The sequence below is a fragment of the Ruditapes philippinarum genome, unplaced genomic scaffold, assembly GCF_026571515.1.
Source record: "Ruditapes philippinarum isolate M1 unplaced genomic scaffold, ASM2657151v2 ctg5610_1_1_1_1, whole genome shotgun sequence".
NCBI lineage: Eukaryota > Metazoa > Mollusca > Bivalvia > Venerida > Veneridae > Ruditapes > Ruditapes philippinarum.
In genome coordinates, this window is record NW_026859519.1 from 87,109 (window position 1) to 113,016 (window position 25,908).

The 25,908-nt window shown below is 29.6% G+C and overlaps 2 protein-coding genes and 1 long non-coding RNA gene across 5 annotated transcripts; 2 read left to right on the plus strand and 1 right to left on the minus strand.

The window, feature by feature from the left end:
- Nucleotides 1–641: 641 nt before the first annotated feature.
- On the minus strand, nucleotides 642–24,428 carry LOC132756792 (uncharacterized). Of its 3 annotated transcripts, none has more exons than XM_060747930.1 (3): nucleotides 24,098–24,428; nucleotides 11,664–11,750; nucleotides 642–2,148 (listed from the first exon to the last, which is right to left on the minus strand). In XM_060747930.1, the coding sequence occupies exons 1-3, from the start codon at nucleotides 24,402–24,404 to the stop codon at nucleotides 1,733–1,735; spliced, it is 810 nt and encodes a 269-aa protein (XP_060603913.1). In that variant the 5' UTR covers nucleotides 24,405–24,428; the 3' UTR covers nucleotides 642–1,732. The 3 variants fall into 3 exon arrangements, with proteins under 3 accessions (XP_060603913.1, XP_060603912.1, XP_060603914.1); XM_060747929.1 differs by lacking the exon at nucleotides 642–2,148 and adding an exon at nucleotides 10,900–11,318; XM_060747931.1 differs by lacking the exons at nucleotides 642–2,148; nucleotides 11,664–11,750 and adding exons at nucleotides 21,983–22,773; nucleotides 23,120–23,206.
- LOC132756794 (uncharacterized) lies at nucleotides 7,381–8,674 on the plus strand. Its single transcript, XR_009629376.1, has 3 exons — nucleotides 7,381–7,743; nucleotides 7,931–8,005; nucleotides 8,398–8,674. It is a non-coding gene; the product is annotated as an uncharacterized LOC132756794 (long non-coding RNA).
- Nucleotides 19,395–21,871, plus strand: LOC132756800 (complement C1q tumor necrosis factor-related protein 3-like). Its single transcript, XM_060747938.1, has 2 exons — nucleotides 19,395–19,577; nucleotides 20,084–21,871. Exons 1-2 carry the CDS (start codon nucleotides 19,395–19,397, stop codon nucleotides 20,339–20,341), a joined length of 441 nt encoding a protein of 146 aa, XP_060603921.1. The 3' UTR covers nucleotides 20,342–21,871.
- Nucleotides 24,429–25,908: the final 1,480 nt, after the last annotated feature.

Sequence of the window (25,908 nt, forward strand, 5' to 3'; positions counted from 1 at the left end):
GAGCTACACCGACAAATGTTGAAATTGCAACATTTAACTCATTACTCAAGTGCAATCACTCTACATATACTGAATAAATCCACAAGCGAAAGCCCAGGAGGACAACTACACATGCTGATCAACATTCCTATAAAGTTTCAGGACTGTAAGTCAAATATGTCTTTAGCTACGCACGAAATTTTACTAAGTCAAGGGCAATAACTCTGACAAAACATAATTAATCTACAAGCGAAACCCTAGGTGCATTATTTCACATGCTGATCAACATTTCTGTAATTTTTTTTACTCTAGCACAAGCATTTTTAGAGCTTCATCCGACACAAAATAAGAACGGACGCACGAACGGACTGGCATGGGTAAATCTAAATGCAACCCACTATAGTTGGGCACAAAAAGTGAATAACATTGATTTTATAGCTTATGGTAAAGATATCTTAATTTTGAAATATGCGCAATAGTTAGATGGTAGAGTATAGATCGTAGGCTAATTTAAACAAATCATGAATTTCTTTGTAATCCACTGAAAAGGGGACATAACTCAATGTTATGTGCAGTGACATTCAAAAATATTGTTTTATAGAACGAGATGTGTTAAGGTTGTCAGGTGATACACATCATGACAACAATTACATGTGTTGTAGAAATCATTTAAATCTAGATCATTTTTATTGAATAATTTTAATAAGTGATTACACTAACTAAATATAGGAAACTGCATTTCCTTGGGTGGTCCTTTCGTAAAATAAAATGTAGGTTTTCTTAATTACACTTTGCATTCATAGCGGTTATAACTATAATGTAAAGCGTTTCAAATGTGACATACTGGTGTAAATTTATTGTTTCATAAACATAGAAACGTCAATTGCTAAATAGATACAAACAAAACCTATATGAACATAATAAGATACTAACATTATATGTTATTTTGGTTTTGGAGTGCTATATGTGGATATATTACCTGTCAGGATTTTATATCCTTGGCAGGTAATATATCCACATATATCACTCCAAAACCAAAATAATAATTTTATTACCCTTCCTCTGCCGAGTTAAGACGATTTTAAAATAAATCATTGCTACTTCAAATGAAACGTCGAAATAAGATTCCCTTTGGGGTACCCCTTCACCACAATATGACGTCACATAAATACATGACGTATTTTCTTTCAAACCTAAGGAATGTAAACCGTCTGTTGAACGCACTTTTTTGGAACAAATATCAAGCTTTCACAAGGTCATATTTGTTTTCAATTCTAATGAGAATACGTATCATTACTCTATTTTGGTAAATATTTATCATTTGACAGTTAAAAAGTGCTTGTAAATCGGAATTTACATCACATAAAACCAAACCGTACGCGCATCGCCACAGCCCATCTTATTTCCAACGCGGGGTACCCAACGGGAAAAGTTAGTGTGTATATTACCCGTCTGGTTTGGTAATTATCAATTTCTTTCGGGTGATCAATATCCAATCAAAAAGGCGGAAAAAATCTGGAAGGGTAATAAAAACTAATATTAACATTATGCAAACTAAAACATTGCATTAATAATTTTCGTCACAGCATATATAGACACAGCATAGATAAATCGACAATTTTCGACTTATTTTACAAAACACTACTGTTATAAAGAGTCTCAAAATTAATTAAAGCAGTTTAAATCAAAACGTTTACGTTAAACACTGAAACCAGATTTTACTGCCATCAATGTTTATTGATTAATTTATAATTCAGTAACTGACAAGTACTCCACTGAATGTGTTCATCCAATGATAGCCTTGATATAGCTGGCGGTTAGAACCTGATGATGTTGATTTGACCCAAACCTTTTCTCCTGATCTAACTCTTATTATTGCTCCAAATGAACCACAGCTATGAATTGCATCACCGTAGTGTGCATGTGCTGCGATAATGTTACCTTCCAACACCAGGCCAGGATTTGCATATTTATCATTTAAAGTACATGTATGAACATCAAACTGGTACAGTCCTCTAACAGGTGCCGTGAACAATCCCGTTGACGTGTCGTAACCTGTTCCCTCATTAGTGAATGTCTTCTCGAATATAAGAATCTCATTTGTAGAATCAAGAACCAGGTCTTTCAAGTGATGTGCATAAAAAGCGATCGGAGGTTGTTCAAGTTTTCCTGAGTATAGAAATAATAGTTTTGCATTTTAAATTGTAATACAAATTGATAATAAATGAAATACAATCTTACACAGGTGACGTTGAAACAAAGTAAGACATGATACCTTGAAGTTGAATAAGTTCCTTTTTTTGGGAGTCAATGCCAATACTGAGGTTGTTTCTTGTTTCTTCAAAAAGTTTCTTGAACGATTCTGTAATAAAGGATTAAAGTTCTACTAACTTATCGTTACCAAAATCCAAGGTTATTCAGTAAACACTTTTCTTTAAAGATTCATTTCTCTATTATAGCTTTATAAACAGTCGATTTTTCTTGGAGATGTATCGTATATCATTTTAATGTCATTCAATACGTGCTTAGAATGGAATTGAAAACAATGTTTATCAAGTTCGACAACAAAGTAATGTCATATTCTAACATTTGAAAACAGTTTATAGACATTTTAGGCGAAAATGTCATTGTTTGTAAACCATTGTGTATAAATTATCAATTAATTTGCAAAAATAATGATTTAACTTTATAAATATTTTTAACTTGTTATATCTATATTGTTTTTACTGCATTCAATAAATCAATACCCATTATTAAAATACATTAATGAAGACCTATATGACCAACGATTGAACAACAATAAACGATAAAGAAAATGCAAAAATATATTAACATTAATTGCATATTTTATCAGTACTTTCCGGTTAAATATTTAGGTAAAAAAAAGAGTTTTTAGTAAAAAAAAATTTACCTTTTTTCAAAATATTTTTGTATAAACTTTTTAAATAGATTATTCTAAAAACCTTTTTTGTTTTCCTTAGCATTCATTTTTTTGCCTTTTATTTTATTAATATTTAAAAAAAGTCTCTATAGGGGTTATAAAAAAGGACTAATCAAAGACAAAGTGTAGGTTTTTTCCCCATCGGGCCTTTTAAAAGTCCCCCCGTTTTTAAAATTTAGATGGTTTATTGAATTTTTTGGGGCCGTTTAGACGCAAAAATTTTTGTGCTTTGTATGTTACTTTATTTGCCTAGTTAGGCAATCCCGAATTTCTCCCGAATACCTTTTTAAAAATCCCTTGGATATTTTTGCCTGCCTTTTTAAAACTGACTTTTGACAGCTTATATTTATAATGCTAGCTTTTTCAAGTGTCTTGTTGCAGATGTACAATATTGCTCCGTATTTCACATCCGTGTTGTTACAGTTTCGATCCTTCAGTCACGTTAGCGTTGAAGACTGTACAGTTTACTTATTGTTGACAAATTAGAGAAGTATTCCGAGGTTTTCAGTTTGAATCAAGGTAGACTGCACATTTTGTCATCCTGTGGCATAAATCTTGAATGATAACGCTTACAGGTTAACAAACGATTAATTTCTAAATGACAGTAGGTTTCATAATCATCTAACTGATTTGCTTGATTTCTACACATGAATTGTATGGTGCCACTAAAATACCAGGGAATTAAATAGATTCCATACTGGAAATTCAAATCCCTAATCTTCTAAGGAATGCCTGATTTTTTTATGATTACCCATTTTCAATGTAATATATACAAAGATCAACAAGGAAGAACGCCGTTCAATATGATCAGTAAGGCCCCCACGATTACACGTTTAAACGGATTCGTTTCGATTTTCATTCATAAACGTTTACGATATTGTTTACCGTTTAATCGAAATGACTATATTGTCTTACAAAATTTCTTAATCATTGCCTGTAATCATGGATTTTATCAATTCTAGTGGTTTATTCCAAAGTAAACAAACGGAAAATGGGTGTTTACAACCCTCCACACAGCATTACCGTGCAAAATTGCTCGTGACATAATACACTTTTGGTAAAAAATGGGGTTAAATTGCAAAAAATGTGTGCTGACTCAATCGTGATGAGCCTTGCACATTCTTTATTTTTACATGTATTAAAAATAGAAAGAAAGACATCATTTGGCGACTCAAATACATGGTGTGTATAGTACATAGAGGTATCACCGTTTAAACGGTATCGTTTCGGTTCTTAGCAGTCGTGTAAACGTTTACAAAAATTGTAAACGTGGGAGCCTTAATGATCAGTGACACAAAACTACCAGAAATATTTACACAATTATCCTAGGGAAAATTATATGGAAAATTTTAAAAAATGGAAAAAATAAGGGTTAAAAAAAAAATTTTTGGAAAAAAAAAAGGGTTTTTTCTTTGTTTTTTCTGGGTTCTTTTTTTTTTATGTATTTTCGGCGTATTCCTAGTAAAAACGCAGAAAATTTAAACTCGTGATTTTGAAATGTAAAAAAATAAAGAGGGAAACCAAAAAGATGGGAATTTTTTTTCTGGCTTAAAATTTTTTTATAAAATCAATTTACATAACCCAGGCAGTCTTTCGAAAAATATATAAAACACTATTTGAACTCATCAGGTTTAACGTCACTTGTCATCTCTATGAAAAGGTAAAAACTGTAAAACTTGCTTTTAATTAAGATAGCATGTGATTATACATTTTATGGCTGTTTATATTATAAAAATAGTGTATTGCATACTGGAATGATGTTTAAGCAGCAAGCCTAAAGATTAAAAATGAAATCAAATTGTCAAAAACGATTAAAGTAGTCATTAAAGTGTAGTTCATAATTTCTTTTTTCAAACTATTTAGATATAATAAAGCCATCTCTGACAACAGTTTTTTTTTTCTTTAGAAAACAAAACAGAGTTTCCAAAAAATAAGCAACGATGTAAACTATTGACGTAATCGCGTGTAAGGATACAAAAGCAAAATAAATTTAATATAAATAGTTTAACAGTACATGTATACTGATTTATTATGGGAAGGTAATACTTAAGTAAATGCTTAACGTAAGAATTCAATTTTACTGAAAATAAATCCCCGTACCAAACACTATTCATTAATAGTTTGAATTCCGTACGTGAACACGTGAAATATTTTATAAAGAGCAACTTATGGACTCTTTTTTGAACTTTTTTATTTACTCATAGTTTATTCCGTTTTTTTATATTTAAAACAATTTGAAAAATCTGCAATGCAAAGAAAAATATTTGAAATTAACTCGACATTTGAAGAATTTTCTAGTTAAAAGGTATAGAAAAAAGCACAGTTATATACGCAGGAAACTAATCATGATTTTTAGAAAACACTATCAAATATTTGCATTGTCTTCTAAACGAAATTATGCCACCCGTGATTTCTAAAAGCGTAATTACAATTAAAGAACGACCAGTAATGACATATTGTCCTGATCACAACAAAGTTGTAAATCTCAACGTAAAGGTAAACAACCATAGGCATCAATCCATGATACCCCAGGAAAGTTAGGAATACCTATTGTATGTATAGGATATCAACAAGTACAAGGCCGTCCGGTTGATGTAAAACCTGGCCATAAATTTCACTAAATTTGTAACAAGGACTTTCCTTAACATAAATATCAATGAACGAAGCCGATATCCAACTAACACGTAAATACATTCCCAATAAAAGAGCTCTGATTTCCTATGTAAAAGCGATGATAAAAAATGCTTATTGCGCAATTTGTCTATATCAAGTACTTGCTTTATACTGTTACTATAGACACGTGTTGAAATATCAATATGAAACTACTTTTAAATTCTCATGTTGCATTCAAGAGCTTTGGAGTTTTTCGAGGAGATTCAGTAGTATTTTCACTGTTTGGCATGTTGTTGGTTGTATTTAATTTGTGTTTAGAAAAAGGCCTAACTAAGAGAGACATTAAGCGACTTCGAGTGGAAATTCTTCTAGAGATTTCCAGATGTCTTTGCTGAATTGTGTCATGTTTCAAATGACGGTATATGGACTAAATAAATGGACGTCATTTAAATCACAAAAATCAAACTTTGTCCAGGACATATTCTTCTTGTATTTGTTTGATATGAAATTAAATTACAATTTTTACATTTGGAAATTTTCTTCAACGTTTAACCTCGTATTATGTATTATGTCATTTAACTTGTGGAACAACACACAAAACGAGCATAAAATTGTGTCATATTGTGAACTTATTAAAAACCGAAACAACCGCTTCTAAGATTATTTCTTTGAATTTGATAAGCCAATCAAATAAATCTAACATGTCTTAACTAAATAGGCTTACCATTATTTTTATGGTAAGTTTTAATATAGGGATGTTGGAGTCATTGCTAAGTGCAGTCTTTTAACACTATTATCCCTTTTAGAATTTGTCTTCTGTTTTTTTGTGACAGAAATACTGTAAGAAATCTTTCATAATTCTTTGTTTTCATTTTTATTATTATTATTACGTTTTTTATTTTCTTTTCCTGCATGTACACACGTCAATCTTTTCATGTAACCGAGTATGTCTGACAAGACCAAAAGAGATACCATATATAACAGTGTATTCATAATGATTAATAACCATGAGAATATAATATTACCATTAAATGTAGAATATTTGTACTATATTATCATCGTATGAAACTCAAGGTTTTATGATTAGTAACTGCTACTCAGGTTTTAAGCAAATGCAATATACGTTAGAAAAGTCTTTTAGTGTATATGTACATTTATTTATTTAATGTTCTATCTGTTCAGAGGTGTAAAATAATTTTATTTAGTAAATGGTTTTACAAATAAAGAATCTGTTTCTTATAAGTTCAAAAATTGTTTACGATAAATGTTTAAAATTAGAAAAACATTGATTGGGTGTTCATTACAAAGCAATATTATCAGAAGTTCCTTCAAAACAAGATTATCAATTGTTTTAAGTCGATGCTAGGGGCGTGAGGAATGTTTCACTTTTTTCATAATCATGCATGTACAGACGCAATCAAACGGAATCGGCAACTTTCATGATATTTTGTTGTGATTTTATTCTTCAGACGGATCTCACTTTATCCGTATTTTTTGTATGAAAATGGAATGGGAAGGGATGTGACTCTGCGAAGTATGTTGTAAATACTTGCAGTATGAACTTTGGGAGTTGCCTCACTTCCATTTTGTTGCTTTAACAGTCTCTTGTAAATTCAGAATTGTAACACAAACAAATTTTATCTTATAACATTATGCAGTTGAAGTATTTTATATCTTGTTATGTATGAATAACACTTCAATAAAGATTATTATGATATTATCAACATAATTTGATGTCTTTCCGATATAGATAAACCGTAATAAACAATAGAGAGATAACATGAAATAAAAGAATACAGTTTTATGTTATCATTAAGTTCAATATAATATTAAGGATCCTTGTGTAGCAGATGTGAATTTTAACAAGTTATTAAATTCTTAACTTTTCATTATTTATCATTTTTTAAACATGATGGGTCTTTAAATCATTTATTGAATCCAACGTGGTGGGTCTTTAAAGTTCGTAAAGGTGAACTGTCATCAATATTTCCCACGGACTTTCCTTATTGTTGATTGGCTCTTTCGTTTTGTCTCGTCCAATCGGAACTTGCGTTTCAATGGCTTGTGGTCACATGGTATAGCATTGCGGGAGAAGCCGCCATGTTTAACTTCAGTTAAGTCGTTGTAAAAGGTTGATGTTGATTAATTTAAGTTTGTAAGGATTTGATATAGATTTAATAGGTTGGATATAGGATTGAGGTTGGTATAAGGTTTGTACTTTGTACTGGTTGTATGACATTGTGGATTGTTCGGTTGTTGATGTTGTATTTTGGTATTTCTTCGCGTTTCAATTGTCGGTTTTGACACTCGCGAAAAAGCATTGTAATTGCTGGTCTACAACTGCCATTTTACTTCTTATTAACATCTTGCATGAATATGACCAATTTAACATTACAGCACAGTAGTTATTCACAGTGTGACAGTTGACAGTGGAGTGGAGTGTTTTGTCAATGTACTTGTTTTACAAACAAGGTATGTAACTTTTGTATTGTTGTTGTAAACATGATATTGTAAAATATTATTTAAGCCTATTCTGGACTTGTTAATTAACATGTATTTAAAGGTACAGACCACTACACCACAAGACATCATCACTATTTGATATTTTAATCTTTAATCTTATTATTTTGATGTAATGTATTATAAAGTTTATGGTTATAATGTTTGTATTGTTCTGGATTCATAGGATAAGGATACAGTTATTAACTTACAGTTAATTAAGTAATGTATAATGCTATTTGCATATTGAATAACTTAATATTGTATTTTGTATGATATTTGACTATGATATCTCTTTGATATCTTGTACATTTGATATCATTGATATCAAATGGTTAACACTTTTTGTTTAACTATTGTTTCAGATCCAGACAGTACAGTATTATATGGTATTGTACAGTGGTATACAGACTTGTCTATAAATATTTGTATATGTCTTTGAGTGGACCCACTGGTAAATAAAGCAGAATATATGTGAACCAATCCAAGACTTGGTTTTATGTAAAACCCCAATCTGCTAGAATGGCGCCCAACGTGATCAGAGACTTGTAAGTTACAGATATTTTAAAGTCGACAGTTGAATAGCTGGTGAATTCATTTGTATAGACGTGTTATTATTCAATTTATTGATATTTCTTCAAGATAGAGCTAGATCATCATCAACAACAGCATTGGAAGTGGATCTCGTGGTGTGACTTCTCAAGTGTGTGACTTTTCAAGAGGAACTGTGTTTGTGTATATATTGGACAGTCTGTGGGTAGTGGTGTCATTGTATAAATCCTGTGTCAACAGTTGGTGAGTTTAGAATAGTAAACTACATTTTTTCTGGGTCACATTATTTTTATTTTTACACATTTTGATAATTGACGTTATTTAAAGCATTTCTAAGAATTAAGTAAATTGCTTTCTTTAATTTTCAAGTAATATTAAATAAATATATCTGATATTTTATATAAATAATTTTAATTTAAGTAATATTTCAATCATATACATAAATCTTTCTGGTTATAGTTAGAATAAATAATACTACTATTAGTTCTACCTATTAGTTCTACCTTTAAAACCTGTGTGGATCTAAATTTTTGGAAAAATATTTTATATATATGTAACTTGATATGTAAAAGTTCGAACCAAGAATTTTATAGATAATTAATAGCTTATCATTTCGAACCAAGAATTTCGCTATTAATAGTAATATTTTTAAGTTGTGACCCAGTATAATTTTTTGTTCAAGTGTGTTTATTGTAAAGAAAACGAGTGGTTCACTACACATGGTGGAAGATCTCCTTGCATGATTACATAAATTTCCTCTTATATTAATATCTATATACTTCCTTTAATCCATCTTTAATTAATACTTGGCAGTTTGATATAGACGGCAATTACTGCTTAGAATTATTATAAATTCATCATTTCATCGTTCCGTGCTGGTTGATTGAAATCCGATTTAATTCCAGATCCTTTGACTGTTGAATTTAAAGTTGTTTTCAGTGAATTTTGGGTTTGTTTACATGTGTATTTTCACTGGTTGACCTTTGTGACCTTTCATTCATAAGTCATTACTCTGGCTGGTTGTTCATTGTTTGATCGAACCTTAAGGTTGTAAACCTTGTTTGTACTACAATTTTGATTGGATTAATCTGACCCCTTTATATCGGGTAATTCAAATATTGTCCTTTCCAAAAATAGTTGGACAGATGTGACCTAATTTTTTTATTTCAGCTACCCGACACTTGTATATTGATATTCATTTTCAGGGAACAGAAAATAAAAGTTGCAGAACAGCTGTATTGAAATAAAAAGACTATATTGTGTTTGTTCATATATACATATTATTAAATTTATTTGTCCAGGTTTTCAAACTTTATAACATGGTATAAATGTTGTACTGAATCCGAATTTTAATTGTGAGTTATTTGATATAAGATTAATCAAATAATTACTTAAAAGTAAATTGGTTATTATATATCTGAATTATGAAATAAGAATTTCATTTCTCCGATATATATCAGTTAATTAGTCTGATAATTTGAATTGTCAAACTAATTGATATCAGAACAGTGTTATTTTCCTAAATGTTATCTAAATAATCTTATATTTAGATACTTTTTATTAGGCAACAAGTTTTCGGTGCACCATTCACGAAATTAAATTCTCATAAAAAGTGTTCCTGTTTTTAACAATCTTATTTTCTTTTACATTATCACATATAGTATGACATATGTCTCAAGTATGCCAAATATTATAAACAACATAATTATGCAGCCATATACTAGTATATCAATTTATCTTTTATTCGATTTGCTTAAAAATATATCAAATTATTTACTCAGTGAACTGTTCTCACCATTTTGACATATTTGTGCATAATTATGCGTTACCATTGCATTTTGATTCATCAAAATATATTACAAATTACAGATTAGTACCGGTAATCTATAATACTTTGAAATATATTTAATGTTACTGAAATGTATTAATTGTATATTATTTAAAGAAATCTAACTGCTTATTGATACTTTGAAGCAAAAACTACACCAGAATATTTTGCATATGCTTTCTGTACACTTTTGTAAAAAAAATCGACCAACTTTCAATTCTTATTTTTTTATATTCCAATAAAAAAAGTTGGTCATATTAATTATATGCAAACAACTTCATTGCATGATTGATTGTCTTTACAATATATCGACTTATCATAGATGAATCGATGATTTACAACAATTTCAAAAAAACTTTCTATTTGATCTGATAATTAGTCTAAAAATGAATTAAAACAATTTATATTAAAATGTTCAAGTTAAACATCAAGTATTCAGACTGAAATCAGATGTTTACTCAAATCTATGTTAATTGGTTTATTTTATAATTCAGTTATTGACAAGCATTCCACTGAATGTGTTCATCCTATATGTATTTTGGATAAGCTCCCGGGTAGAACCTGACGATGTTGATTTGACCCAAACTTTTTCTCCTAATTTTACTCTCACTATAGCACCAAAATTATTGCAGCCAGAAGAGTCATCACCATAGTTAGCATCTGCTGCAATAACACTACCTTCCATCACCAGGCCAAGATGTGCATATTTACTATACCTAGCGCATGTATGAACATCAAACTGGTACAGTCCTCCAACAGGTGCTGTGAACAATCCCGTAGACGTGTCGTAACCTGTTCCCTCGTTAGTGAATGTCTTCTCGAATATGAGAACCTCATTCGTAGTATCAAGAAGCATGTCTTTCAAGTGATGTGCATAGAATGCGATTGGAGGTTGTTCGAGTTTTCCTGAGGATAGAAATAATACTATTGTATTTTATATCTAAGATATCTAAATCAAGGGGCCAATTTTAGTAAAAAAGCTTATATTTGTATCAGGCCAATATTGGTAGAGTTTAAATAATTACAAACTAGAATGTGTGAATGTCAACAAAATCATCTGGACGTCTTATGAGAGTTAGAAATTTACATATGGAGCAACATATTTTTATATCAACATTGTTTGTTATAAATATCATTGGCCACGTGATATACCAAGATAAAACATGTAAAGTAAACAACAATTTAATTTGCTGTGAATAGTTGTAGATAAATAGAAATCAAACACAATTGATGTACAACAGGTAACCATACCTTGGAGTTGAAAAAGTTTCTCTTTTTCAGCCTCGATGTCACTTGTCAGGTTTTTTCTTGTTTCCTCAAATGATGTTTTGAACGATTCTGTAATAAAGAATTAAAATTCTATTAACTAATATCTAACCAAAGTTCAAGGTTATTCAGTACGCAAGTTTACTACTAAGCATTCTATATCTATAGTTGCTATAATTTAGGGCTCCCTTGGGAATAAAAAAAAGTATTGCATGTATCGTTTATTATCTTAATGTTATTCATTACATGCTCTCGTTTAATTTTTGTAGAAAATGGTACATTAACTGATTTTTGCACCATAATTAGTTTTATACATTCAATTAATAAAGTTTAGAGATATATTGCAGAAATATATTGTTGTATACTTTTGTCTCTCACTACAAATTAACAAATCAATAAAACCTATTTTTATGATATATTTTCATCTATATAACCAACAATTACAAAACTATATATTATTAGAAACATGCACAAAGTATAAAGTTTATTTTCTTATTTTATTCAAAATGTTTCGGTTAATATGATTTATACACCTCATGAAAGGGTTCCATTTCGAAGCCAGTGCTTTAGTACATTTATTTAAGTACATCATTATGAGAAACAACAACATCAATTGTTTTGTGCTGTACAATTGGCTAGGTAAAATAACGTTTTATTTACACAATTATAAAAAATGTAATGAATTAAGTTCAACACAACCAAAGTGCCTGAAATACAATATGCGCAAGAGTGGTGTGTATACAAAAGCTGTAATTCAGTGTATATTTTACGAGAAATTTCCAAGACATAAATTTCACAAGTTTGGAACTGTTACGCTGGGGGAGTAGCTCAATTAACAATTGATTTTAAATTCATCATTAAGCTCCCTTGACTGAGACACCACAAAAATTCAATAGTTTGTATAAAAAATATAAAAAATATTTTAAACTTATTGGTTAAAATTTTAAATTTTTAAAATTTTTTTTTTTTTAAACCTTTTTCCTCACTGGTTTTTTTTAATGTTCCATTGGTTTTTTCCTTAAAATTTTAGTCCTTTTTTCATTTTTTTCAAAAAAGCCCCCCAGAAAAAATTTTTAACTTTTAAAAATTTTTCCAAAAGCCAAAAAACCCAAACAAAATAAATTTTAAAGAGAAAAACCCCCATTTTTAAAAATGAAAAAAAATTGCCCCAAAAAAACCCCCGAAAAAGCCCCTTTTAGGATTTTAACCAAAAGTGAGGAAGGAAACCCGCCGCCAATTTTTTTTTAAAAAAAAATAAAGGGGCAGTTTTTTAAAACCCGAAAAAGGCCCCCCTAATCAAAAAAGGGATTTTTGAAGAGGAAAAAGAATTTCCCCTACTCGAGTTCATACAGTACCAAAAGGACCCGTTTAAAGCATTAAAGAAAAAAAACCCGGCCCTAAATTTTTAAAAATTTTTTATTTAGTGGGGGGGAAAATTTTCTTTTTTAAAAAAATTTTCTGAGTTGATTTTTGCCGGGGTTCCTTTTTTTTTTGGGCTATAAATTTCAAAACCCTTCCCGCCTTTTTTACTATAAAAAAAGACAATTTTTTTCCCTTAAATTCCCTTTATTGACATGAAAACAAAAAATATGAAAATGGGGGACCATTGTTTAAAACAAACCCGTAAAACCCCCTAAAAACTTGGGGGGGTTTAGTCTTTAAACCCCATTTAAATGAAGTTTTCGAAAATTTTTTTTTCCCGGGGGTTTTTCGGGATAAATTTTCCCTTTACAAAATAATTGCCCATATTTTAAAAAGGGTTTTTTTCAAAACTGTTTTTTGCCAAAAATCGGGGCCCGGAAAAAAGACCCCCTTTGCCCCCCGCATTTAGACATGAAAAATAAAAAAAACTCCCCGGGTTTTTTTTTCAAAATTAAAGTTTTTAATTCCCCAAACCAAATTTTTGGGCAATCCCAAATTAAATTTTTGCTCCAGCCCCTTTTTTTTTTTACCAAACCAAACAAGCAAACAATTTAAAATTTTTTAAGAAAAAATTTTTTTTTAAAAACCTTTTTTACGTTTTATTTAATTTTTAAAAATATCGGTTTCTTTTAAAATTTTTAAAACTTTTATATTGCCCCCGGGTTCCTTTTTAAAGGGTTTTTTTAGCCATATTTGAAAAATTTAAAAAACCTTTTTTTAAAAAACTTTGCAAATTAATTTTTAAAAAAATTTCTTTAAATCCCCCCCCTTAAAGTTTAAAAAAAAACAGTGAAAAAATAGGTTTTGGAAAAAAAGGTTTAAACCCACGCTAAAAAAATCAGTAAATTTTTCAGTTTTAATAAGATAATAAGGGTTAATTTTCCAAATTTAAAATCCTTTCAAAACCCCTTTAAAAGCGATAATAATAATTTTCCGGAAAAAGAATTTTTTTTGGGTTTTAAATTTTTTTTAAAAATTTTTAGACCCTAAAAACTATGCAAAAACAATGGCAAGGGGATTTTTTTTCCAATTTTTTAATTCCCAGGGTTTAATTTTTTTTTTCCCGGAAAAATTAAGAAAAAGCCTTTTAAAAATTTTGCCAGTTTTATAGCCCCTTTTAAACGGTCCCCAATTTCCCCCTGGGTTTTTGCAAAATTTAAAAACGAAGTCCCCGGGTAAAGAAAAGTTTTTTTTTTTAAAATTTAAAAACCCTTTTTTTTTCTATTTAAAAGGTTTTTTTTATTTAAAGTATATTTAAAAAAAAAAGTTTTATGTTTGAAAAAGGGGGGAAAAATTTTTTTCATCAAAAAAAGAGTTCCCCTTTTCCCTTTTTTTTTTTGGGAACACGGGGGGCGGGTTTTTTTTTTCTTTTTTCATATAAATCTAATTACTAAAAAGGGAAATAAAGCCCAAATTTTAAAAAGAAAAAAAAAATTTTTTTCTCTTTTAAAAAAACGGGGTTTTTTAAGGTAAATTTTTAATTTGGGGGGGTTTAAATACCCGGGGTTTTGAGTAAAAGTTAAAAAGTTTTTTTTAACAAGAAGGAAAATTTTTAAGGGGAATGAGAAATTTTTTTTTCCCCTAAAAGTAGGGGAAAATTAAAGTAAAGAAATGTAATTTTTACCCTTTTAAAAATATAAATACTTTTTATTGTTTCTCCCTTTCCAAAAAGCAAAATAAAAAAGCAAAATATTGTTTAGATGAAAATTTGGGAACGTTAAAATATGTTTTTTAAAATTTTAAAAAGGAAAACCCAAAAAAAAAAAAACTTTTTTGAAAATAAAAAATATTTCCCGGGGGGTAATGGGGCCCCCTTTAATTTTCCCCCTTTTTTTCCCTGGGGAACAAAAACCCAAATAAAAATTAAACCCTATTTTAAAAAAATTTTTCCCGTTTTTTTGGGTTTCCGTAATAAAATTAAAACGCTTCTTTTAAAAGTTTTTTTAAACCCAAAGACCCAAAGACCCCAATTAAAAAATTTTTTTTTTTCCCTTGTCATTGGGGCCCTTTTCCCTTAAAAACAGCCCCTAATCATTTTTTTTTAAAATAATTTTCCCCTAAAAAACAAATCTCCCCCCCAAAATTTTATAATAACATTTAATTTTTAAAACAAACTTTTTTTTTATGTTTTTTAACCCTTTAAAACGATAGAAACCTTTTGAAAATTAAAAACAGATTTTTTTAAAAATTTGGAAAAAGGATGTCCCTTTTTATGTTTTAATTTTTTTGGGAAATTTCCCCCTATTTTTTTGTAATTTTAATTTTAAAGAAACTGGTTTTACCAAAAAATGGAAAAACTTTTAAAATTTTTAAAATTTAAAAGGGGAAAAAATTTTTTTCTCAAATCAAGGGAAAGGCTATTCAAAAAGTGGAAAAAAATGAACCCAAAACTAAGGAAACCCAATGAGTGCAAAAGTTGAACCCCCTTCAAATTCCTTTTTTAAAAATTTTTTGGGAAAAAAAGGGAAATTAAAATTTTATTATATTAAAAAACCCTTTTTTTTCAAATTTAAAATGAAAGCTTTTTTAAAAAAATCAAGTGTCCCAAAAAAATCTTTTTAAGTTCCCCAATAACACCCTTTTTTCTTTCCCCCACTTTTTTTTTTTTATTTTTACTTTCCCCGTAAAGCAAAAAAACCCCCAAAAGAATTTTTTTAAGACTAAAGGGGAAAATGAAAAAAAAAGAATTTCCCCCCATTGGGCCAAAAATCCCCGAGCCCTTTTCCCCGGGTTGGGAAAAACCTTTTTTTAATTTCCAAAATAACCTTTTTGCTTTTATTTTGCCCCTTTTTTGGGTTTTTTTAATAAAGTAAATAAAAAAATTGGGCTTTCAAAAAAGGTGACCCGAAAACCCAATTTATTTTAAAAGGGGGAAAAAAAAGTTTTTTTGATGGGATTTAAAACCAAATTTAAAACTACCCAAAAAACTTTTTTTAAAAATTGAAAACCCTATCGATTTAAATTTTTAAAAGATGGGTTTTAGACCCTTTTTTCCCTTTGGGTTTTTTCATTTGGGAAAAAAGGATTTTATTATTTTAAAAAAGGCAATATAAAATTTAAAAAACAATTTTTCCCCAAAATTTTCCCTGGGTTTTTTTGAAAATTTTTAACCCGTTCAAATGGAAATTATAACGCTTTGGGTTTTGACATAATAAAAACATTCGGTCCCAAAGAAAAATTTTTTTTAATTTTTCCCCCAAAATTTTTTTAAAAAATTAAATTTTAAATTTCCCCAAATTTAAAATAAATTTTAAAAATTTTCTTTTAATCGGAAAAAACAAGAGGATATTTTAGGGTTTTTCCTTTTAAATACAGGGTTAAATTTTTTTTTGAGCGGGATGGAAAAAAATTTAAAAAAATTCCCTACCACCCAAAAATGAAAAAAAAATCCTGGTTTTTTTTATAGAAAGGATTGAAAAAAAATTTTCCTTGGTTTTTTTTATGCCCAAAATTTTTTTTTTTTTTAAAACCTGAAAAAATTTAAAAAAATTTTTCCTTTTTAAAAAATTTGGGGTAAAAGGGGGGGAAATTTTTTAAGAATGGAAATTCCCACAAGATTTCCCCGTGGGAAAAAACAAAATAAAAAATGGTTTTCCCCTTTCAGCGAAAAAAAAATTTTTTTAAAATGTGAAAAAAAACGGGCCAAAGAAAATAACCCCAATTTTTTTTTCTCAAAAAATTTTCCCCAATTTTGGGTTTTAAAGTATAAAAATAATATTGAAAAAAAACTGTTTTTTTGAAATTTTTATTGGGGGTTTAACCAAAAGCTTAAATTTTTATGAACCCCCTCCAAATTTTTTTCCCTTTTTTCCCCCGGGGCTTTTTCCTCCCCAGGTTTTTTTTTTTCCCTTTGTTTTAAAAAATGGGGGGAAAATTTTTCGCTTCAAACCTTTAATATTCCCCATTGATTTAAATTTTTTTTTAAATTTTTAATGAGTCATTTTTTCGAAAGGGTTTTTACTTTTTTTAAAAAATTTTTTTTATTTTTCCAATTGTTTTTTATTCTTTCCCTTTTTACTTGATCAGGGAAAATTAAAATTTTTGGGCCAAGCTTTAAAACCCAAAAAATTATAAAGCTGAAGAAAATGGTTTTTTCTGTTTTAAAAATGTTTTTGAAAAAGGGCCCCTTACCTGTGGGGCCCAAAAAATATCCCCTTTTCCTTTTTTTCGAAACAAAATGAATGTATTTTTCTATAGTGTTTTTTTTTTACCCCCCTTCTTTTTAAATTTTTTAATTTAAAAAAGGGTAAAATAAAAGGGAAAAAGAAAATCCCCTTAAAAAAAGTCCCAAAAAGTCCCCAAAAACCCCGGGGAAAAGGCCGAGGGTTTTGTTTTGGAAAAAAGCCCCGTTTGGTTGGGTTTAAATGTAAACCCAAGGCCCAAGCCCCCCAAACAACCTTTTAAAACCCAATTTTTTTTCCAATTTAAAAAAATAAATGGGGAAAAATTCCCTTTTTAAAATTTTAAAAAAATTAAACAGAAAATGGGGTTTTGCCCGGTTTTTTTCATGGGAACCCCTTTTAAAACTGAAAAACTTCCGTGCCATTTTTATGAAAAAACGGGGGGAAAAAATAAACCCTTTTTTTTCGCATTAAAGGAAACCCCCTAGTTTAAATTTTTTAATAGATTCACACGTTAAAAAAAAAAGAAATATTTAAAAAAATTTTTTATTTTTTCCCAAATCATTTTAAAACTTAAAATTTGGAAAAATCCAAAAATTTTAATTTGGGAAAAAAACCCTAAAAAAATTAAAAATAAAAATTGAAAGGAAATTTTATTTGGGAAAAAAGCCCCTTTTTTCTTTTTTTGAGAGGGCCCCCCCCCGTTTTGAACAAATACGTGGAATTTGGGTTTCATTTTTAAATAATTTTCCCAAAGAAAAACCTTTTTTAAAATTATAGTTTTTTTTTCAAAGAACTTTCCCTTTCCCCCGAATTTCTGTGAAATTTTTTTAATTTTGGTTTTTTCTTTAAACAAAGGGTTTTTTAAAACCCATGATATATTTGCAAAGTAAAATTTTTGTGTGTAAATTAGTGCTAATCCCCGCTTCTTAAAAAAATTTAAATTAACCCAAAAAAAGAAAAAATATCCTTAAAAAATAAAGATTTAAAAAATAAAAGTTTTTATCGGGAAAATTTAATTTCCTTGGGACGTTTTTAAAATGTAAAAAAAAATGGGTTTGGGTTTTTGTTAACCCTTTTTTTTTAGTCCCCGGAACCCCCAAAATTTTTTTTAGCAATAAAAATTTCCCTAACGGAGTTTTACTCAGTTTAAATTTAAGAAAATTTTAGCAATAAGATGCAAAGGTACACATGTATAAGGAAGTACATAATCAAATATAATTTTAAGACCATAAACCAAAATAGTAAACAATAGTCGTCTAAAAATCATGTAACCCAAGTTTTGGAATTGAAATAACGATCATTGCATGTTTTCCCATTTTTCACCAAGGTAACATTCTTAACACTAAAAAGAAATAAAAAAAATAACTGGTGAACAGCAATCGGTAAAGTCATGCATGAATGTGTTTTATAACTGATAATTAGCCTGCGATTGAATGCAATTGTGGCAGTTAACAACAAAACAAAATTAAAATTAGAAAGAACGGTCAGTGAAAAAACTTATTTTTTTGGCGACGATGATATTATTGTAGCGTTAATACTAGCTTAACATGTCATTTCATACGTTTGAACAATGTGCTGATATCGCAATTGTAGGTCGGATATCGGAATGTCTACTTCAGTCAATATAAGATATTTATCAATGGTTTAATCAAACAAACATCATCCTGTTATACAAATTGATCCTATTACAAGCTCTGGAGGATGTAAGACGTAAAAGACAAAACCTTAACATCACATTTATACTTTATGAAAACAAGATTAATCGTTCTGCTTTCTTATTCCTTTATTGTTATAATGGCCATTGATTTAAGAGCTGACATATTACATTGTTCTATATATAAGGTGTCATTACAAAGCTTATAAGAATCACCGCACTGTTATTTTTTGTGCGATGTTAAACTGGTTTCCTAGCAGTTTTCGGTCCCAAATCGCTCTTTTTTACAAATAAAATAAGAATCTGTGAACGGGCGTGCACAAACCTTTGATACAACATATGTACCTACCTGTCAAGCATTCCCTTGTTTTCAATATTGCTCTGATAGTTTACATTTAAGTTGACATAGGACCATTTTATCCAGAAATATCTTAATGTACAGTTGTGAATTAAACGAACTATACATGGTGAATGTATTTATATATTTCAGGTAAGTCTGTTAAAAAAACCTATCGTATGGCATTCTTTGCTGGCCTGGGCGAAAACAAGGGTCAGATAGAAGAAAACATTGATCTTGTTTTCGATAAGGTCCACACAAATGTTGGAGATGCCTATGATAAACAAACTGGAAGAGTCACTATTCCTTTCTCTGGATTGTATCATTTTACTGTCGTGATTGCTGCCCAGGGGGGACAAAAGGTATAGAATTTCCTTGATGACGTCATTAATGACGTCAGTTTAATAAGATCAAAGTCCAAATACAAACGAATCGAATTTTAAAAGATATACTGTGCTCAAATTTGATATTGAAAAATATTGATAATTGCAACACGGTCTCTTTTTTAATACATGTATGAATAAACATGTTTGACTCTACACAAAGCAGACATGTTACATTGAAAATTCTATACAATATAGATCTAGGTGGTCAAAATATGAATGTGTACATGTATATGATAACATAATTACCAAAGTAATGCAAATGTAGATTCAAACACAGAAATTTATATCCAGTTTAAGAATCTAACTTAAGTGTATATTTTTCATTCATTACGAAATTTAATTGTCCTTTTAATGCATGTTAAGTATACAATTACATTGTGTCAGTCCTACCAAAGATTCTGCCTTTAAAACATTGATTACAATTATACGAAGAAGGTAAATATCTAAAAATGTTGATTTGTTACTATCGTTTTCATTTGCAGGCTGCTGTGATGTTGATGAACAACGGAACGATGGTGGAGACAATATGGGCAGAGAGTATACCGTTGTGGGCGACGTCGTCAAACACCGCCATATTGAATCTAACATCCGGGGACCAGGTCTGGCTCGTACTTCTAAAGCGTGCGCCATATATCCATGGTTACATGTATTCGTCTTTTTCTGGGTATTCATTATTTGACACAGAAAATGAAGAAAACGAAGCACCACAAGACGATGATAAAATTAATGGAAAGTCTTAAGTTAGTAAAAAGTGTAAAAAGTTTGCTTTTAAAAGTAAAGTACGATATACAAAAAGAACATTGATCTTTTTTTATTATGCAAAACAAAAAGAAGATTTATTCAGGTTATCATAAGCTTTTATTTTTTGAAACACGTTTTTGAAGAAAGAAAATATAAGAAAAAAAATTACCATTGAACGGAAAAATATATTTTTAATTGTAGAAAACGTCACCGCTTTTATTATAATATATACAAATTAGGCTTTGTTTATTTTTGTATAAATATCGACATTAGCAATATCAAAGGACATTAATGGAATAAACATCATTAAAACGTCAAACGGCAACATGCAAAAACAGAACAACGCAATTCACGTCATGTACATCCAGTAACGAAGGGATTTGAAAAGGAATTGTGAAACAGTAAGACCGAACTGCACAAAAATCAGACATTAAGAAGCATATTTTCAAAATGATTATGATAACTGTATGAATAAATACAAGGAACAATATATTTATAAACTACAGATATGGTGTTTGTATTATCTATATATTAATTATGTTTTCCTTGAAATTACTTTAACTTCAACAGTTTGTATCTATTAACATCTGTTACGTACCTCTTGAATAGTGTCTATCACAGGAAAATATTATGTTAAAATATATTGTTTTCTGGAATTTTCACAAGAAAATAAGATCTTAGGAAGGTTGAGTGTCAGAAATAATTGACGACGTGTATCAGCATATATATTGTTTCTGGCCAGTTTAACAACTATTAGTTTCTATAGTCAGTCTATGATATATTATTGTAAATTGGTTTTTTGGGGTTTTCAGGTTTTCATTTATATTTTCTTTTGTTTCAATAAATGTTATGTATGTATTAAAGATTTTATTGTTTATTTTTTATTGATTTTTAATTATATATGTAGATGATGCAATAAATATTATTAATTAAGAAATTCTTGTGTGTATTAAATCTTACTTATTATCACGCAAAAGGTTGCAAACAAAAAGCGATTGAGTAAATAAACAAGAATTTTGTCCGTACTCCACTGTTCTATCAATCTACTGACTCTATATGAATTTATTTTGGCTATGCGGGACACAAGATTCAAATCCTTTACTAAGTCAAGGGCAAAACCTCTACAAATACTGAATGAGTACATAAAACAAACCCCCAAGTGTATAACAACACATGCTGACCAACATTCTTGTATTTGTTTAGGACTACAGTGCAAATATTATTTGAGCTATGCATTTGCAAGTTTACTAAATTGCAAATTTATACGAAGCCAAGGACAGTAACTCTAACAAAAATGGAAAAAATTGACACGCAAAACACAAGGTTCATAGCTTTACATGTTGAAAAACATTCCTGTCAAGTTGGTTGATTATAGCTCAAGCACACAAGGTACACATAGCATAGCATTTTTGAATGGTTTATCTGTAATGTGCAGGCTTCATAACCTCAGATTCTCTTTCAAAGTTCCATTTTATTTTGTTACGCACATTGTTTGTCGTTTAGGGCAAAATCGTTCTTTTACTTGGGGACTATACGCCGCTTTTCATGGAATGACACTACTGTGGTATGAACAAATCTGCGGATATTTCAAAATTCAAAATTTTACAAGTTCATGTTAAATTTGGAATTCTGCTTAATACGGTGCTAGGGGGTGTGGACTGTAGTTTGCATTTGACAGTACCGTCCATGAACAGACTCAATCAAACCGAGCCTGCAACATTTTCAATAAGCCGTGTTGGGATTTCTTTAGGGATTCTTATTTTCTCTATTTTATTTGCTAATATGATACTAACATTAACTAATATCAACAATATGCAAACTAAAACATTGTATGAAAAATATTCATCACAACATATAGACACATCATAGATAAATCGCCAGTTTTCGACTTATTTCGCAAAATACTACTGTTATTAAGAGTCTGAAGAAATGTATTGAAGCAGTTGACATCAAAACATTTACGTTTAACAATTTGATTTTTTACTCCCATCAATGTTTATTGATTTATTTATAATTCAGTAATTGACAAGTACTCCACTGAACGAGTTCATCCTATGAGAGTTTTGATATAGCTGGTGGACAGAACCTGACGATGTTGATTTAACCCAAACTTTTGATCCTGATTTTAATCTCACTATTGCACCAAAGTTATTACAGCCATAAGATGCATCACCAAAGTTAGCATCTGCTGCAATAACGTTACCTTCCATCACTAAGCCAAGATAAGAATGTTTTCCATTATAAGCACATGTATGAACATCAAACTGGTACAGTCCTCCAACAGGTGCCGTGAACAATCCCTTTGATGTGTCATAACCTGTTCCCTCGTTAGTGAATGTCTTCTCAAATATGAGAATCTCATCTGTAGTATCAAGAAGCAGGTCTTTCAAGTGATGTGCATAGAAAGCGATCGGAGGTTGTTCGAGTTTTCCTGAGTATATAAATAATACTTTTGTATTTTATATATAAGATATTTAAATCAAGGGGCCTATGCCAGTAAAAAAACCTTATATTTATATCGTACCAATATCTGTAGAGTTTAGATAATTACAAACTAGAATGTGTGAATGTAAACAAAATCATCTGGACGTCTTATGAGAGTTAGAAATTTACATATAGAGCAATATATTTTTATATCAACATAATTTGTCATATATTATTGACCACGTGATATACCAAGATAAAACATGTCAAGTAAACAACAATTTAATAATTTGCTATGATTAGTTGTAGATAAATAGAAATCAAACACAATTGATGTAAAGCAGGTACAATACCTTGGAGTTGAAAAAGTTTTTCTTTTTCAGCCTCGATGTCACTTGTCAGGTTTTTTCTTGTTTCCTCAATTGATGTTTTGAACGATTCTGTAATAAAGTATGAACATTCTATTAACTAATATCTAACCAAAGTTAAAGGGTATTCTGTACGCACAGCATCCTTTCTCTATAGCTGCTATAATTATGTTCCCCTGTAAAGCATGTAGCGTTGATAATCTAAATGTAATTCATGCTCAAAACAATTAATGGAATTTTTAGGCGTATGTGTCATTTTTTTAAAGAAACTGATACATTTAATCTGATTTTTGGAACAAAAAAAGTTTTATACATTGTATATAGTTTACAGATAGTTGAATATTGCAAATATATTATGTTTTGAACTTCTTTTTTATCACTTTAAATTAACAAATCAATAAAAATGTTTAAGATATATTGATCTATATATTACCAACAATTACAAATTAAACTATACATTATTGGAAATATGCACCAGTTATAAAGTTTATTTCTTATTTTATTAAAATTGTTTCGGTTAACATGTTTTATACACCTCTTGAAAGGGTGCCATTACGAAGCATTAATTCAAGTACATCATTACGAGAAGCAACAACACCAATTGAATTGTGCTATATAATTGACTGCATAGATCAGTAAAATAACATATTATTTACACAATCATAAAACAATGTAATGAATTAAGCTCAACCCAGCCAATATACCTTATATACAATACGTACAAGAGGAAGTGGTCCTATACAAAAGCTGGAATTCAGTGTATATAGCACAAGTTTGGAACTCTCACGCCAAGGGGAGTAACTCAATTAACATTATAGATTTTGAATTCATCATTTAGCTCCCTTGACTGAGACACCACAAAAAATACAATAGTTTGTATATAAAGTATTTTAACTTAGGATTTAAAAGTTCAATATGCTGTAAGAAATGTGAATTTGCTGTGAAATAACTGTTTAATTTTACCTTCTCTCCTTTTTATCTCATCACCTCTCTTTAACATCTCATCCGTTATGTTTCCTCTCATATCTGCAAACATGTCCGTAAAGTCAGCAACTGTTTGTTTAATGTCGCCTAATGTACTGATGACATTATCCTCAGTTTTCTTAAATTCATTTACCATTGTTTCAACCTTAATTTCAGTTCTTATCATTTTCTCTAAAAGTTGTTCTTCATATGCAAATTTAGAACATACTGGCTCTCTAGCCTCAGAAAACTTATAACTGCATAATCCAACTACAATTACAAACGAAAATAATAGTGAGAACCTCATTTTTTCATTTGGACAGATGTAACATAAAATCTGAATTGAATAATGTTAGAGAAACTGTTGTATTTATTCAAATAAAACGTGTGTGTTTGAAAATGAGGCCCGTACATGTTTGTTATGATAATTGTGTTTAAGCACAATTGCAAGGAAACCGCATGATGCATTTTATTATATCAAAAAGCCATTCTGAAGAGGAACAAACTTTCACAACTTGAGTCATATAGTACTCATACAGTGAGCGCAGTTTCAAGGGCAACATACAAAATGAAATATTTGTTTTCATCTTAAAGGCGTAATTCGTTTAAAATCAATTACTTCTGAGTTGATAATCCGATCTCTTTTGTTTAATATCATAACTAATGATAACATTTCTCCTATTTTATTTATTGTACGTGTTTATACGATTACTTTGATATGCGCCTATTGTTACACATTAGTATAAAAACTTGGAACTTATTGTTGAGTCTTAACGACTCAATTGCTTAAGAATCTGTTTTTTTCCTGTGAGTTGTATCAAACATAAATTATGTTTATATCTGTATATGTCGATTACAAAGAAATATTTCTATCATTATTTCAAGTTTGATTTTATTGAACCTATCGGTACTATACAATACACTTTTGAAGAATTACCGTTGCTGGATTCGTAAAAAAGCCTTGTTACTAGCGAAGCACAGATATAACATTTACTCACATTTTTTGCAATAAACTTAGCTTTATTGCAAACAGACCGTCCGGACCTTCTGTTAAAAAAACAGTGAGCATTTGTCTATTTAAATGTGATCTTCACTAATTATCCGTATGTTGTTATTTCAATAAGATAATAAGGCTTAGATTTTCAAGTAGTACGAGTATTCAATTAATATTTTCTGAATATATCTAGGAAAATTCAGAACAGCTGTGAAAATTTGGCCAGTCACAAGCGTTAGTGCGTTAATATCCATCCTGATATGCAAACTTTATTACATAGTAGGCAAGTACGTAATTATTTCTTGAACGTTTTATTTTCTCTTTAAAGCTGTGTATAACGTGTACAGAAATAGAAAAGTCTAATGATTACAGTCATTTAGATGTTTTCTATTTTTGCAACAAGTGCATGTATTTTTCTTTTGCATATATTTACTTATAACTTAAAGGCATATAATGCCTTAGAAATGAACAAAATTCTTACCACCTTTTGAAACAGCACCCATGGGCTTCATGACGTTCTCAGACTGGTTTTAGAGTATATTTAAGGACTTTAATATAGACGGAATTTAGGTTGAACGAGAACCTTTTGTCATTAAAGAAGGAAATATGTAAAGAAAGTAGTATTTGACTTCCATACAAACTCCTAAATCACTATAAATGTCCTAACTGCCAAAAAGCAACAGAGGCAACAGATTGCGGAAAAATAAGTAATGTGTGACTTACCAAACCTTAAAGCTGTTAAGAAATAAAAATATGTCTTGCGTATAATGGGCCTTAAAGAACCATTTAATATACGTTAATAAAAAGAACATTTACT